The sequence below is a fragment of the Gobio gobio genome (genome assembly GCF_949357685.1).
Source record: "Gobio gobio genome assembly, chromosome: 14".
Lineage (NCBI taxonomy): Eukaryota > Metazoa > Chordata > Actinopteri > Cypriniformes > Gobionidae > Gobio > Gobio gobio.
In genome coordinates this window covers 33536942-33555217 of record NC_137107.1, presented here as the reverse complement: position 1 = coordinate 33555217, position 18276 = coordinate 33536942, and the positions used below count along the sequence as shown (strand labels likewise).

At 37.4% G+C, this 18276-nt stretch overlaps 1 protein-coding gene across 3 annotated transcripts in view; it reads right to left on the bottom strand.

Moving 5' to 3' along the window:
• Positions 1–18276, bottom strand: part of unc5da (unc-5 netrin receptor Da) — a 308148-nt gene that overhangs the window by 74134 nt on the left and 215738 nt on the right. For all 3 annotated transcript variants that reach the window (XM_079835311.1, XM_079835312.1, XM_079835313.1), the window contains exons 3-4: positions 10321–10464; positions 5942–6045 (exon numbers count right to left, since the gene is read on the bottom strand). In XM_079835311.1, coding sequence (XP_079691437.1) covers positions 5942–6045; positions 10321–10464 — 248 coding nt within the window. The remainder of the gene's footprint in view (positions 1–5941; positions 6046–10320; positions 10465–18276) is intronic.

The following is an 18276-nucleotide window of genomic DNA, read 5'->3' as shown; positions in this document are numbered from 1 at the left end:
TGGGTTGGTGGGAGATGGAGAGATGAGAGAGCAGATGAACATTGAGGGACAGACTCAAATGGGTGTGATAAGCCTCCGGCCAGAAAACAGGGACATTAATTTATCTTAATTAGCACATTTGTTCCAATTAAAGCCCTGTGAGCACGGACAGCCATAGCGCCATGCCGACAAACTAAGACCCACTAAGAAACTTGCTACACTGTTGCCGAAATCTGGTAGGAAGGAGGGACACGCTGTCGGAGAGCCCTAGCTACTGAGGGGGATCACGGTCTTAAGGAGATCGGGCAGCAGGAAGTAGCGTTGACTGCCTGAGGCGGTGGTGCTGGAGCGATTAAACAACAGGTGAGATGGAGATTGCTGCCGTGCTCCTGGGTCGAGGTGGGGTGGCTGCCATCCGTGAGGGGACGGAGGAGTCGCTGCTATTTGCCGGAGGCCAGACCTGCTGCCGTCTGCCATGATGGGGAAGGAGCAGGCAGACCAAGGGAACAGGGAGCTTGCTGCCGGGCGCCCGTAATGGAGGAGCCATTACAAGGAAGCGGAGGAGTATCGAGCCATCCACCAAGGAGCGTCCAGTACCATCGCATGGCACTTCGAGTAAGGGGCCTCTCGGCAGATTGAGGACCGAGCAGCAGTGTGTCTGGAAACGGACCAAGACTGTTTGAACAGTCTCTCTACCCTATCTTGTCTATGTTTGTCCTTACCCCAACCCCCCCCCCCCCCCCCCCCCCCCCCCCCCCAGGTGCTGCAGCTGCCATGATGGGAGTAGAACGCAGGCTTAAGGGTAATCCCCCCAGCCTAAGCAGGGCGGGGCCAAGAGCCACGGGAAAGGAGCCAGGCCTGTGGCATGCGTGTCACCTGCGCACCACAACGGCCTCGAGTTTCTCATGGAGGAGCTCTGGGAGGATAAAAGAAGGAGTGACGACAGTGAAGGATGAGAGACGACCAATCCTGGATTTTACATTGTGTTTTGTTTATGTTTGTGCGACAGTCATCCATGAGGGGCTGCCGCTTTACTTTCGTTTTGTTGTTTGTTTATTTTGAATATTAAGGTATGTTGAACGTTCACCAGTTCCCACCTCCTTCTTCCCTTATTAACAAACCTTGCTATAGTAACCAAGCGCACTAAATGTATAAAACAAACAAACAAACAAGCAAACAAAAACACTGAAAATAATTTTCATACAAATATTAAAATGGTTTATGATTATGGTAATGGTAATAATTCATATTTTTTTAATGGACTTTCATATTTTAAAGGGATAGTTCACCCCAAAACAAAAATTAGGTCATCATTTACTTACCCTCATGTTGTTCAAACACTGAAAATGTATTTTTGTTAACTTCACCTGAAAAGATCTTGCAAACGTATTGCCTTATTGAAAATCTAGTAAAGTGTATCAATATATTGAATTTTTCATAACTTGGCTAATGTTTTACTGACCTAATATTTAGTAACACTGTACTCTCATAGTGCATTGGAACATAATTTAAAACAAAAAATGTAAAACATAATGTAAAACAAAAGTTTTACTATTGTTTTGGCTTTATTTGACAATTTTATTTGCCGCCTTGTGTCAGTATTAGCTCAATAAATACAGCAAATATTTTTTTTGTTGGTTGTGTTTTGCATGCTGAATGTTGATGTCTGTGTGTGACTCAAGCAAGGTTGACTGCAAGATATTGCCACAACTAGAGGAGGATAAACCCCCTTAAATATTTGATGATAGTATGGTGGTTATGATATAGGTGTTAGCAATACAATTATAATAGACCATAATTCAACATGAAATGTAGATTAGTTAGTGATTTTGGTAGAAATTACGCCGTATTTTAAAAGCAACATATTTATCGTCTTTGAAACCACAAATAACTGTGGTTTCTGCATCACTGAATCAAGAGGAAGAGAATTAGTAATTTAAATTAAGTTGCAAGAGCCCAACTAAAGGCAACACTAATCACCATAATGGAGACCATTTTGCCATTTTAGGAAATCAACATCAAATAATAAAGTCAACTTATGTGATGTTCTCTCAAAATGTTTAGTTGCATTGACAATTCAACATTCAAGATGACTTTGGAAAATGAGTGACTGCAACTAAGGAGAAAAATAACTGCAGAAGTGAAGGAAATGAGTGCAAAGTCTATTAAGAATTGCCCTTCCTCAAAAACTTTTGCTTGACAAAACTGTACTCAAACCAATCAAGTAATCTTAACTTGGGTTTTCTGAGTAACAAAGGCGTAGTATGTGAATTGTACAGATTACTAGATTTTTTACAATTAATTGAAAAAAAAAGGTTGGACATTAAATAAAGTGAACTAAAAAAAGGTTTGTCAGAAAGTATTTATTTTGTGAAACAGACAATATTTGAAAAATATCTATTTTGCAATGAAAGTCAATTATGTTCATGGTCAAAAATATTCTTCAAAATATTTTCTGAGTTTATGGTGACAGAATATATATATATAGTTTAACTATTTTTAATAACATACTACATGCAAGAGTTCAAACTGTAAAAAAAACTATATTAATTGCACTTAATTAATTCCATTAAAATTAGAATGGCGAACTCACACCACAGTAACTTCTAAAGAGTAGCTAATACATCAGAAAACATACTGTACAGTCATTTACATGTTTGATACATGTTTAAAGCAATACATTCTGAATTTGTTGGCTAAAATTATTTAAAAAATATTGGCAAAAAATAATGAACATGACGATATTGACTACATTTTTTTTATAAACACTGGTGACAACTGCAGTTACTCATATTGTTATGTTGACACGTTCTAAACATGAACAAACTTTCCGGGTGGCTACATCCAAAAACAGACTCATTCTCAACTCTGAATATGGCACGTCCCTTACAGGTCAATCCAATTAGCCCTGAAACGGGTACAACACCTCATAACATCGTCATTCTGGGCAAAAATCACCCTCTAGATTTACATTCATTTAGACGGAAAGTGAAAGTGACAAGAAGGCAATTACAAAAGGAGGTCTCGTCCGAGTTTGTTCCATCCTACTCAATTAAGTTCCAGTTTCATTAATGTCCCTTTGCATCACTTTGCTTCAATCAAGTCTCCAGCCCCTTACGGACGCTATGGTGACTTTCACCGAATCACATTAAAGAAATGAACTTTCCAAATCCAACTGCACTATTTCGGATGCGAGGGTAGAACGGGCCGGACGTGTCCTTCTTCCTCATCCTGCTCTTGACAGCAAGAGCCGTGCCACGTTTATTGCTGAATAATTACATTTTAAGCACTTTAAATGACTTTGCTTCATCAGACTGAATGATTAATTGCGTCGCTGGATGAGGATTGTGAAGTTAATATGAGCTTAATGATCGGTCTGGTCTCTCAAAGTTATTGAGAGCCTTTTTTCTCCCATCTTAGCTGTGAGTAATCTGTATGAACTTTACTTTGACAGTTAATATCACACTTTCATTTCCTTGTTGGTGTAATTGTTTTAATTATGTTACGTTCATTATTCAACAGGGATGATCTTATAGCTCCAGGGAAATGATAATTCCTAAACAGGTTTCCATTCAAGCGGGAAACAAACAAAGGACAAGGATGACATATGCCAGAATAAACAATGACAAAATTGTTATGAGCCTGTGACCTTTCGCAAATGTCTTTAGAAAAAAAAAGAAAAGAACTAGTGATACAAGCGATTTAATAAAGTTTTCACATTTCACTGCCAGAATCAAGAGCAATATAATTAACCCGTGAGAAGTGCAGAGGTGGCGTGTCAGCCACGACCTGCCAACGCTCTCCGAGCCCTTGATCAATTTCCAGTCTCAGCCAGACTTGTGTCCCGTCCAAAGATGGTATCGGCCAACCAACAGGGGAGCCATCTTGGCTCATATGTCTACCAGTGGTAGAGTTCTCCGGCTTGACCTTTAGACTTTGAGCAGCAATGATTACAGAGGGAGCGTTCGTCTGCCAACCTGTAATCTCCAGCGACAAACCTTCTGGCATAGAGACCTCTGGACCCGGATCTTGGCTCTGTCTCAAACATCGCCTAAGCCTGACTATCCTTACAGCAGCAGTGCCATGTTGGCCCTAGTAACTATTGATTAGCTGTGGTGATGGTGCACGGCTGCTTCCCTACAGATCACAGACAGCAGCCATTTTGGATAGGTTTCCAACATGACAGATGGCACGAGTTGATATGCTTTTTTTATTTTTAAAAGGCTGATGTTGAAATGCGCTCATGGTGGCCTAGTTTAAGTATTGCTTCTGCTGAAACTACTACAAAGAATACAGAGTGACATAAAAAACACAAAAACTAAACAAAAACAAGGAATCTGTCAGCAGCCTCAGAGAGGCAGACGCAGCGGTATCACTTAACATCTCACAATAATGTGGGGGTGATATGATAATAATATGACACTGGGTTTGAGAGAAGGAATTGCCAGTTTGATTTCCACTAAGCACATGTATATCCTCCTAAGCTCGTAACAAAACTCTGTAGGAGGTTCGATATTATACACTTGAAGTCACTGAGATGAACCTGAGAGTGGTTTCTCAGAACCTTTCTTTGACGCTCACACAATTCTGTATAACTTTCTTCTTGAAACTAGAATGCAGATTCCAAAGTGATGACAAGAACATAGATTATTGTTCACACCAGGGCTGTGCACCATTTAGAATTAAACTGAGAATGCCTTTTGAATTCCAGCTGAATTACTGAATATCAATTGAGGTATACAGAATGAAGATTTGCAATTTGAATTAGAAGGAATTGCAATTAAAATTCATTGAAATTCAAAGAAATACATAACAGCACATTTTTTTACAGATAGAAAGATAACTGCATATTTTTTAACTAGAAGATTAGATCGATCGAATGATAGATACGATAGATAGATAGATAGATAGATAGAGAGAGAGAGAGAGAGAGAGAGAGAGAGAGAGATAGATAGATAGATAGATAGATAGATAGATAGATAGATAGATAGATAGATAGATAGATAGATAGATAGATAGATAGATAGATAGATAGATAGATAGATGATAGATAGATAGATAGATAGATAGATAGATAGATAGATAGATAGATAGATAGATAGATAGATAGATAGATAGATAGATAGATAGATAGATAGATAGATAGATGATAGATAGATAGATAGATAGATAGATAGATAGATAGATAGATAGATAGATAGATAGATAGATAGATAGATAGATAGATAGATAGATAGATAGATAGATAGATAGATAGATAGATAGATAGATAGATAGATAGATAGATAGATAGATAGATAGATAGATAGATGATAGATAGATAGATAGATTCTGGCAGTTCAGAGGGTAGAATTTGGTCTGCATTATTCAAAGCCTGTGTTCTTCTCCGTACTGGCATTCATGCATATAAAAGAAAAGGCCTTGCGAGTGACCTAGCAAGTGAAAGACGAGGGGCCAAGAGTAACACAAATTGTCCATTTGGGCTAAATCTTTTATCTCTTGCAGGAACTGAGCAGCATGGGGGCAGTTTTGCTCCGAAAAGCACACATTATTCAGGACATATACTGTATAAGGAGAAAACACAGAAAGATTCTTAAAACAGACACAAAACATTCTCCAAGTTAATGCAATGAGAAGGTGTTTGCTAAAATAAAATACCCTGAAAGATCAACAAACATGCATAGAGCCTGTGCTGAGCATGCAAATGCACTTTTGAATATATCATCATTCCAGAACCATGACTACGATAATGATAATGCACACATCAGTACTCTCTCATAAATACAACCCCACTCATCCCTAATACGTGGGAAAGCATACTCATCAAATGCCTATAAGGCATGAAAACACAAACAGCTCACTGAATATCAACATTGACTGATTGATTTGTATTTTAAAAATCTGTTCCATAGAATAAACAATCACACATCCAGACAGGTAGGGGGCGCTGTTACTCACTCACCTCAGCAGCAGGCACTCCCTCAGGTGGGCGGCAGTGTAGGACGATCATGCCGTTGATTGGCACCTCTAACCCCTGTGGCTCCTGTTCGAAATTCTTCCTCAGGTCTATATATGGAAACATAAAGAACATTGTCGGTAGCATGTAGCTGCTGCATTACTAGCTAAATTAAGTAAATCTGTTGTTTTGTTTTTTATTCGAATGACACATTTAAATGTAATGTGTGTATTCAATGTTATCATTTGTCTTCCAGTTTAATGTGCAACTAAAAGCAAGGTAGGTAACATATAGCCTGGATGCCAGTCGAACTTAGCCCCGCCCACAACATTTGAGGTCGGGAAGTTCGGTATGGATTTGATCCGTTGTGGAGCAACTATGCTCGAACCAGAGCTATTCGGACCAATCAAATTGTCAGGGCGGGCTTTATACACTCTAAAAAAAAAGTCTCGTAATCATAAGGGAACCTTTTCTAGTGCTATATAGCACCAATTTTGGTGCTTCAGTGGTTCTTCAGAGGTGCTATATAGCACCTTAGTCAATGAACCGTTGAAGAACCTCTGAAGAACCGGTGAAGAACCTCTGAAGAACCGCTGAAGAACCTCTGAAGCACCAAAAATGGTGCTATATAGCACTAAAAAAGGTTCCCCTATGATTACGAGCCAAGAACCATTTTTGGTGCCATATAGAACCTTTTTTTTTTTAGAGTGTACGATGATGGACAGATGATCAACAGTCTAATGTAATCGTCAACGTCACCAAAGAGCGCTTGGGTTGAATTAGTTCTAATCCTAAACGGAGAACTTGCATTCACCACTATTTCTCTCAAAAATGATGATCGTGTTGGTAAGTACTATATGTATCCTTAAATTCTTTTTACAACACCGGCAAAGATCGTTTACACTCATCTTCTTCTTCTACTTCTTCCAGCGTGCGTGCAGTTGAGTTCTGTTGACAACTATGCGTCGCTCCGTTGCTTTGATTGGTTGTAGGTCTATCCAATTGAGTGCAGAGTCATTTTCTTTCCTGGTTCAGTTGAAACACGCCCCCATAATCACAGCCCAATGGAGCAGTATCAGACTCATGACTAGAATCTGAGTATGACAACGTCAGGCTAGGTAACATACTCCATCCAGGACATGAATGAGAATGCAAATACTTCTAGCTTCACTAGAGGGTGCTATTGTAAGTGGCCATTAGAGTAAAATGTCTTCAACAGTAAAATTCTCTTTCATATCAACTACTGTCATGAGGGAGCTAATAAGGGATCAAACAATGACGTTGTCGGTAATTGAAATAAATAATATAAGGTGTCATGAACTGGCTTTTTACATTTTTCTATACTGTTGTCTGAGGTCAACTTATGACGTTTTGCATGGTTTTTACATTCAAAAAAATCATAATGAATAAGTAAAAGGCTATTTTCTACTCTGGTTTTGAGGTTCTCTCCTGGACGCTCGGATTTTAAGGACGTGCCGCACTGAAGACTTGGAAGTAAACACCCACGGCTCGGATTGGATAAGATTCACATATTTAATGAGCTTCAGCTGCCCGCGATTACACCGTGAGGGATTGTTTTGAAGCATGTGGGAAAACGGCAACCAGGATACTTCGTCCCACAGGGCTCGCAAAACGTCTTTATCAAACAAACAAAATGATTGATCTCTCATCCACCCGTGATTGATTGGAATGTTATTTTTTTATTACTTGGCTGGCCCGATCACACACACACACACACGCAAGGGCGTGGGCGCGCACCAAGTACGTTGCAGACTGCATGATCAAAACTTCCGCGATTGTATTTTTCCTTCAAATATCAAGTCAAGAGATTGAACAACGTGCATCAACGTGCGGTTTGGCTCCATGTAGGCCTGTGTTATGTTATTGGCACGAGTCAGTGGGCGGGGCTACAGAATCAGGCGTTGTACTTCTTCTGTTGAGGCGGTGCTTCACCACACTCTCACGTCATAGCTGGGCACATTCTGAGATCGAGCGTTTGCTGGGCCTGGTGTCAATAAAAGCTTTTCTTTGACTAAAAAGGAAGTTTTCAGCTCTGAAACTTACAGGATATTCTTATAATACCATGACCTTTTATATATCAAAAGCTCAAGGGAAAGTTGATTTCTCAATTCATGACCCCTTTAAAATATAAATATTAGACGAAAAACTTAAATTTGTAAAAAAAAAAGTTGCCTTGGCAACCAACTGAAATAAAATAAATGTAAGTACGAAGGCCTGGTTTCACAGACAATATGTACATATTAAAGGTGGCATGACATGAAAAAAACAAAAACAAAACACATGCATAGACCTCTTATATGATATGATATGATATATATATATATATATATATATATATATAACCATATATATATATATATATATATAAAAATATCTAAAAATGTATATGGGATGTTTTAATGGTGCAAAGACCTCTTATATGATATGATATATATATGTGTATATATATATATATATATATATATATATATATATATATATATATATATATATATATATATATATATATCATATCATATCATATAAGAGGTCTTTGCACCATTAAAACATCTCAAGTTTCATATAGCTTAAAAAGTTCTCCTCATTATAAACAAAGCACTTATTTAATCAAGCACCATAAATGGCTCGTTTTGATACTGCAGTACCTGTGATGTCAGACGGGGAAATATATTTGCATATGACTGCTTCCAGAGCAAGACATCGACGACTAGTTAATGGTTGAGGGAATGAAGGCTGAAAATTGTTTTCTGCATATACTGTATATTTGTTTTTGCTTAGTTTTTTTTGTGCAAAACCTGAACCTCAGGAACATATGGAAATAATATGTTATGACCCCTTTAACCCTCTGGTGCTCTTCGGCCATTTCTGATCGGAAAATTTTCTGTTTTGAAATTTTAAAAATCACTGCTTCATTGGAATGATATGAAACTGGGTGACTTTTCTAGCATTAGGTATGTAAACACACAAAAAAATTGGGTCATGATTCGAGCATGCTAATTGGTCGTTAAAAAAAAGTAGCGTTCATTGTCTTCGGTCATAAATGACCAACCATAGGAAATGAATGGGAAATCGGCAAAAACACAAAAATTCTCTGAATATTTGTGTGTACAATCTACAAATCGGCCACGATGCTGAAAATAAGTACACAGCAGTAAAGGGGTGACATTCTAAAACATCAAGAGTGTGATATTGACACATCCTCTCACACACACACACACGCACATATGCACACTTATACACACACACACACACACACACACACACACACACACACACACACACACACACACACACACACACACACACACACACACACACACACACACACACACACACACACACACACACACACACACACATACACACACACACCTATGAAAAACTGAACCTATGAACCACATTTGGAATTTTTAAAAATCACAGCTTCATCAGAATGATATGAAACTTGGTGACTTTTCTAGCATTCTTAGGTATGTAAACACAAAAATTGAGGGCATGATTCGAGCATGCTAAATGGTCATAAAAAAATACTCCCACTTGTGCTCTTCGGTCAAAAAGGACACCATAGGAAATGAATGAGAAATCTGCAAAAACACAAATTCACAGAAAAAAATCTATATTTCCAACAAAACAAAAAAAACTTTATAATAAATAGTCTTTGAGATTTTTTAAATATATATTCAAATCCATCAAAAAAATCATTAAATGTGTTCAAAACAGAACTAGGGAATTATCAAGCCTCTCCTAGAGACCTCTAGTGATTAGACCCATGGTTGCATGATTTCTTAAATTATTCCAAAAGAGGGCACTAATCTGCCTTCAAAAAAAATTATTTGAAGGCCTAGTCTCTATTTTAACCTGAAATACTGCAATAATAATAATATTTTTTTTTCTTTTTTTTTTAAATAATATTCAATGGCAAACATAGACCATAATTATTGCATAAATATTAAAACATACCATCAAATCATCTCAAAATACAAAATTAAAAATAAAAAATATTATTGAAGAAAAATAAATTGCATTGGTTTTACTGGGGTGGAGGAAGTTTAATTTTTAGGTGTCCGGAAGACAACCAATGCAACCCCTAAACGAAGAGCACCAGAGGGTTAAAAACTGACAATCATATAAGATGACTAAAATTAAACATAAAAGCTTAAATATTAATAAATATTATAATAGTATATAAATGATACAAGAAATAACACTGGTACTATCTGATAATTTTAGCATTAGCACGTGTTTGTGCAATTCCATTTGGTGCTGTAAAAAAAAAAAGAAAAAGCTATTTCATATAAATACCATATCCACTAATTCAAAGTGAAAAGTGATTTAAGAAAAAATATAACTATGATTAGACTGACATGCAATGCGGACAGTGGCTTTGCGACTCTTGGAGGTGCCCAGATGACTCCAGGCCACACACAGACACCAGTAGTCCTCCGGTCCGTGAAAGTCCTCCACCTGCTGTCTGGACACATTTATCATCACTTCACGGATCTTCAGCCCTGCATGGAAAAGAAAAGGGAAGGATTGAGAATGACAAAAAGACTTGATCTAAATTTTGTAAGCTGTGTACATCAGTCCTAAATAAAGGTTGTGTTGTTACAAACGTAACTGGATTTTGCAGAAACTCAGCTGTTTCCAAAACAATGAAGCATTTCCTGTAATGAGCCACTTTTCCCAAAGAGCAGCAACGTAACCTATTAAAATGTTTTATATAACATTTTTTTTGCACGGTGAACTGAATTATCTCTCGCATGATTCACTGAATCAAGGCTCTGTGCAAGTCCCTGTAAGGCATTTTACATCTTTTGTGTGCAACAAAATATATGGTTAAATACTGTCTTTCATCCCCATTTTTTTCCAGTGATAGAATTTGACACATTTTCTTTGTGTGTGTGTGTATTCAGTATCTGTGTAGTTTTCATAATGCCACCTAATTAAAGTGATAGTTCACCCCAAAAATGAAAATTCTGTCAAACCTGTATGATTTTTTTTTCTTCTGTTGAACACAAAAGAAGATATTTTGAAGAATGTCAGTAACCAAACAGTTGATGGGCCCCGTTGACTTCCATAGTATAAAAAAACAACAACTAGAACAACTTGATGTTGAACGAATTGTTCTTTTGAGCCGGTTCTCAGCAAGTAAACGGTTGAGCCGGTTCATTAATCGAACTGAATCGAATTTTAGTTCCGGGTTGATGACGCGAGACGCAAAAGTCGAATTAGCATGTCCGATTCAAACATCTGCCAGGTTCAAACATCTGTCGAAGTTTGCAGAGGACTACTGAGGACTCAAAAGGAACCGAACGAGCCGGTTCAACCAGCTGTTGAAGTTTGCGGAGGATTACAGAGGACTCAAAAGGAACCGGTTCAACCAGCTGTCGAAGTTTTCAGAGGATTACAGAGGATTCTGATGATTGAGTTGGCAACGCAAGTCTGAGGCACGTAGGCTACTGGAAATATGCTTATTATGACTACTGTTATTAAATATAATTGTATTAAAACCTGCAAAAACCTTTCTGTCGAGAGATTTAAATCCATTTTACTGTATGTGTATTTATTGTGCATGCAGATTATATTTTATTTATATTTTTTTATTTATATATATATTTTAATTGTTAAGTGAACTTTATAAGTTTATAAGACTGGTTTATTCTTTCTATATAGGCTACTTTAGACATGTAACATATCCGCGTTCATGCATGTCTTTAATGTGTGCTGTATATGCACAACTTTTAGGAATCTTATCCAAGATGTGGGTTACTCAATATTGGTCAGTCGTGTCCGACATAAAGGATCCGCGAATGAATTTGTAACCACAAACACCATTAACTTAAGTGAACTGTTTTTTATTAACCCTTAAATGCATACCTCGGGTCTTTAGCGACCCGAGAAGTCCTTCACTACCCTCCTCCTCATTCATTTTTTAAAGTTAGACATCAACCTTCTTAGTATCCTCAATCAATCCATTTTAAACCATATAATAAGAAAAAAATAATAAAATTATAATTAAATGCCTGTTTTTCCACAATTTTTTTTTGTCAAAGTGTGTAAGATTGTAGGAATTCTTTTTCTGCACAATAATAAATTAATCTATAATGACGAAATAAGTGCAATTCACCTTTATTCTACAAGGTGGCAATGTCTGATACACAATGATGAAGTGACGTTTCACTCACACTTACTGCAGACTGAAAACAAAACAATAATACTTATAATATGCAAAACTTGAAATGGCTCAGCGATTTACTGCAGAGCAAGTACTTAACACATTCAAATATTATTGTCACTGTCACTTGATGATGGATCTGGTGAAGAAGCTGTCAGCGATCAAAATATTGATTTTGAAGACGTTGAAAATGAGTTTTGAGAATATGCGTGAGCTCGCGAATATGAGCCAGATGCTGAATGTACTGGGAAATGAGCTCTGACAAGGACAGTGATGTTGGTATAAAACATCTGCTCAAACTGAACACTTCCAAGCTCCAAAAGTTAACAAAATATGTTTTATTTTATTCTTCTGTAATTTTTACTCTAATATCATGAGTTTTATATATTATCGCGACAGGTATAGATCTATCCATGTTAGATATAGATCCGGGTCGCTACAGACCCAAATATGTAAGAATGTTTGGCGAAACAGTCATGCATTTAAGGGTTTAAATAAGCAACAAAACTTGGCACTAAACAATGCCTAGTGGCACATCTACCATAATAAATTGTATGTCTCACCTCAGACTAACATATTCAGAAAGCTTGCATAGAATACAGTTCACAAAACATTTCTCCAACAAGTTCATTGTACTTAATAGAAAAAAGTTGCGTGAACTCAAAATTGGATTGTAGTAAACTGAACTTAATATGATTGAGTTGCAGCAGATTTCCCAGCATGCTTTGCGTCAGACTGTATAAGTAAAATAAATGTTGAAATTAAGTGTTATTTTGTGTGTTTTGGCACAAAATTAACATAGAGAGACTTAAATTAGTGTTTAATGTTGTGTAATTTATTTACTATAATAAATTCTTTTCTGTTTTGTTATTTTTGTAGGGTTGTGGTTAAGAGAGTCTGTGGTTAGGTTGAGGATGGGCTACAAAACGTTTAAGACCACATATATTGTATGTTGTTTCATTATACGCATGCAAGTATATAATGACAGTCTCTTTGATAGTGATAATAGCATGTGATATTTGCTATCTAACATGTAACCTGTGCACCACACTGGCCTTGCTCCGCTTCTATGGCTCTTAGACCCGTCCCACTTGTCACAAACATCTACAAAAGTACTAACTTTAAAAAAATTTGTTTGTTTACTTAAATGTTTTTGAGTATTCTGAACTTATTGAGTTTTACAGTGCTACTGTTCTGTCATCATTGCTTTGTACCAATGTTAGTTTTTAATAACTTTATTACTTTATGGCCCGGTTTCACAGACAGGGCTTAGACTAAGCCTAAGGATTAAGCATTAGTTAAATTAGGGCAGCATTTATAAACGTGTCTTGGAAATAAACATTGTTGGTGTGCATCTTGAGACAAAACAATTGCACTGACATATTTTAAGATGTGCAAGTACAAGTTTCTTTCAGTTGAAACAGCTCATGCATTTTAGTCTGGGACTAGCTTAAGACTTGTCTGTGAAACCAGGGGTGAGTTTGATTAACTTTTTTGTATTTACTAGATAAGTACAATATATAATATATATAATATATGTCATTTGTCCTGTTGCTCTCAGTCACACACCTGAATTAAGCTCATTTATTATGCAGCTCATTATGCAGGTCATTATGTGGGCTATTGTGTTATTTTGTCCTCTCAGGTGATATCCATAATTTTTCATTAGATATCACGCCTCCTCGTATACAGGCTTTGTGAAGAAAAACTGTCTTACAAATTTTAAATCAGTGTATGGTTTTATGTGAATGAGTAGGCCCAATTATTCTTACATCAGTTTAAAGCAAACACTCTAGGCAACAACACCCATTAGTCAAAAGTCTTGTGGACACATATCTATTGTGTGTTTTGAGGCCTTCATTTTTTTGAGGCCTTAATTTGTTTTCTCAAAAACCATGCATAAACATGTTTCTCTCAAAAATACAAGCATGTACATACATGTTGCTTAGATATTATGGTAGCATTATTTACAATTACAATTATTCCTTGGCATCCTCATGTAGTAAACTGCATTTTTAAGATTGTTTGCCTACTGGAGGTACGAGATTACGTCGTGTGCGTTGACGTTAACATTTAAGCTAGCCGGTGAGAGAAAATGGCACAATCAAAGAATCTAAAGAGGAAAGTCAACAGCAAAAATAGGGTATACAAAGAAGAATGGAAAGACAACTGCATTCATCCTACCTGGTTTTGTGAATGCAAAGCCGGTGTGTCTTATCTGCAACGTAGCTGTCGCTGTTTGTAAAGAATATATCAGATACACCACGAGACAAAGCATGGCACCCTTTTTTTGCTGGTTGAGTTGTCAATATTTTTTTATAAAAAAGAAGCTGAATTTGACTTGTTATTGTTCACGTGTTGGAGCTGAGGCCCTGCGTTATAAGCAAACTTTTAGGTTCACTGTTCGTTTTTACATACCACACACATATTTCATGACGGCTATTTGAGAGGCGTGTCTAGCGATCCATTCCACAGACTCTTTTGAATGTCTTTCAGAAAGCTCTCAATTCATCCCAAAATAAACACATTGCTGCAAAAACGTTCTCGTACTTGGCCCGCAGGCCGCCAGTTGCCGACCACTGTAGTACAACCAAGTAAATACAGAACAGTACTAAGCTGGCACTCTAGTGATGACATCATTATCCAGGCTCGTCATCACAGTCTTAAGCTTGGGACACACAAAGCCAACGATCGGCCGCCGGGCAACATCTGTTTTTGAGCGTCGGCCGACTTAGTTTTTCCGGTGTGTTCCACACTGGTGGCTCTAGTCGGGCACCATCAGGGTTTTTTGGGCCAATTTAACATGTAGTGAATGTGTCAGTGCACGAGAATAACAGCAAAACAGCAAGCAAAGAATCAAAACCATACAGATAGAAGGCTGTTCTAATTTATGTTATCTTACCGAGTGTTCCGGGGCGAATATTTTAATATTAATCTATAATAATATTAATATTAACATGAGTGGAGTGGAGTGGAATAAAGAATGTGATCAGCAGGATTGATATTCAAAAAAGTAAGCACATGCTAATTTGTTTACGGTTTGTGTATCTGCAGTCTGGAGCGTTGGTTTCCCTTTTGAATGACGAATGTATCTGCAGAAATAGACAGTTGTCTCATTTACACGCATGCGCAGAAGTAGTTCTCTCTGTGTGTTCAAGTGTAGCTTTTTGGCCCAGACGCGGCCGACAAGCTTTCGTCGCTTCTAGTTCTTTGACGTCAGGTTGGTGTGTCTCGGCCTTTAAATGTAGTTGTAATAGAACTTTAAGCTATGCGAAGCTTACCACATGAAAAGTTTCAAAGTAGCTTTAAATGGAGTTAAACAAATAGCCCACACTAAAATTAAAAGCCAGTTAAGCCATATTCCCTCAGAGGGTTGGTGCTCCAAATAAACAGCCTTGCTTTTACCGCAACACTCTAACGCTCATTTTCTTCTAATTCCAATATTGCATAAGACCAACAGGGCTTAGTTTGTGTAGAATTCTGTAGGGTATTTATCACAAAACCTTAATGAACTTACCGAGCCCCTGTGGTTGTGCAAGAACGACCAGGTAGAAATAGATTAAAGACCATAGATGGTATCAGTCAGAAAGCATGATTACAGGAATTATTAAAGAATACTGCACATCTTCCTATGGAGAGTTACTAAAAGCATTCCCCAGGCTCCTCTCCAACCTGGCTGCTCTCTTCCCAAACCGCTCTATAATGTATTCTTCCTGTCATAAGCCTAATTTTAGTACTGTTGTCGTACCGACAGAACATTAAATTATGCAGGCGGTGTTTGAGGTGGTGGATTACACTCTTCTCACAGCCAAAACCCAGAAAGCTTTATCAATATATGAGCCAGTGGCGCGTTGTTTCCCCTAACGGTGAGCGTTGAGTCAAGACACACACCACAAAAGAAAGACCCGAAATGTGAGAGCGAGTTAATGGTTACAAAAGTGAAAACATTTTTAAATGAAACCGTACTGTGAATTAGAGACACAATTATATTAAGGGTGAGCGGAGGGAGAATTACGACTTTGAAACTCTGTCGCAGACGGCGGCGTTAATGTGAGCCTCCGTGTGGGTCTCTGTGGGTGTATTTTCTCTGCTGAGAGAAAATGAGACTCATCTTTAATGATATTAAGGTAAGCAATGGAAAATCAATTCGAAATTGCTCAGTCCGAGAACTGTGCTTGGCTGTGAGATATGAGGGAGAGAGAGACAGAGAGGATTTGAAATGAAAAGGGTATTGCTAAATAAAGGGAGACTGAGTCAGGTCAGGACTCTAAGCATCTATAATCCTTTAAATCTGAATGATTATCTTTCAAACAGGCCTGTGGGGAACAGAACACAACTGACAGAACAGAAACTGAGCTTCCTGTGCCAAAGGAGGGGAAAAAGACAGTATAGTAACAGCGGCGGCGGTGCCAGACACCCTCAGTAAAGCACACCTGCTCCAGATCCCTGCCCAAAACATCCACTACAATTCCCCTGCTGACTGTTGCGATGGAGAGCTGCATAGGATAATGTGACATTGTTGAATACATAGTCTGCAATAGTGAAGTCTCCTTTGGATACGAAATGAAAACACTTGTACAGGTGCATTCGGGGTTATACAGGGTGTAAATACTGAGGGAAATGAGACCACTACATAACTTGGAAAAGTAACTTGTTGAGATCAAGAAGGTCTATAACACCAGTAGAAAGTGATCCGTCAGCTTTCCCAATTGTCTCAATGGCAGATCTCAGCCATCTTTGCTGATGGTCTCTCAGTTCTGCTCCCAGGTTGTTTTGAGTCAATCATTTGAGCTGTATTGTAAATGTCATGTGACTATTTTTTATTCAGAAAGGATGCATGAAACTGGTCCAAAGTGACAGTAACAACACTTCTAATGTTACAAACTTTAGATTAGAGATTCATTAAAGAGTCCCAAAAAATGTATTAAGGTTTTCACAAAACTATTAAGCAGCACAAAGGTTTTCAACATTGATAATAATAATAATAATAACAACAATATCTTATAAGATAATAAATAGTAATAGCTGCTGAAAATTCAGCTTTGCCATTTCGTAAATACATTTTTAAATATATAAAAACAGAAAACAGGTATTTTAGGTATGTAATAACATTCCACAATATTACAATTTTTACTGTATTTTGATCAAATAAAAATGTTTTGAATAAAAGTGAAATTGATCAAAATATATACATTATAATATAATACAAGATATTCAAAACAAAACAGGCACTAAAACATTTAATATTCTATAATAAAGATTCAACAAGATGGGGAAGTTATTATAATTCTGAATTTTTCAAGTACCAAACGAGAGAGGGAAAAAAAAGTGACAATGAAATGTAATTACTTTACTAGGAACTACGGATTTATATTGAAAACAAGTGTTTTGAGGATTCGAGCAAATTTGATTTCAAAGACATTAATTTAATTCTAAAGTGAAAGTCTAATAATGAGTGAAGTGTTTGTGTACAAACATGCACAGTTCTCTTCTGATTTTATTATGTAGACAAATTGGGTGATCTGTCACTCACATTACAATAAGACAACATATATATGTGTATACAGGTTTTTTTCTTGCATGTTTATGATAGTACCAAGTAAAACACAGATTCACAGGCTGTAAGAAATTTTTATGACTGGTACATTTTCTCAATTCATTGCTATTGGCAAGAAGATATGTACACAGCGCCTCAGATACAGATTCTGTCGCATCCAATTCTGCCCCTGGGGATGCAGCCAAGAAACTGGAACCTTCCAGCAGATCGTCCACAGATACTCGTAGGAAAAGAGATTCCAAAGCCAAGTTTGGAACTAAACGACAAGAAGCTTGAGTGTGACTGCTCGGACAAAGTGCTGCCACCGAGGAAACTGTTTCACTGGAGGCACCGTTGACTTTAAATAAACCATATAAATCATCATTTCAGGCCTCGGACAGAGACAGAGTGTGTGTACACAGACAAAGGAAAGTAGAAAACAGTAAAGCATGACTAATGATTATGAATGCGTGGCATATGGAGAGCGTTGGAGTTGATGCCAGTGTTGTGTGTGGCCTTACAGGCAGCACATAGGCCCTGGCATGTGTGATAGTAAACCCATTGTTTCTGATGCATCCATTAGAGTAGAAAGAAGAAAATCTCCAACAA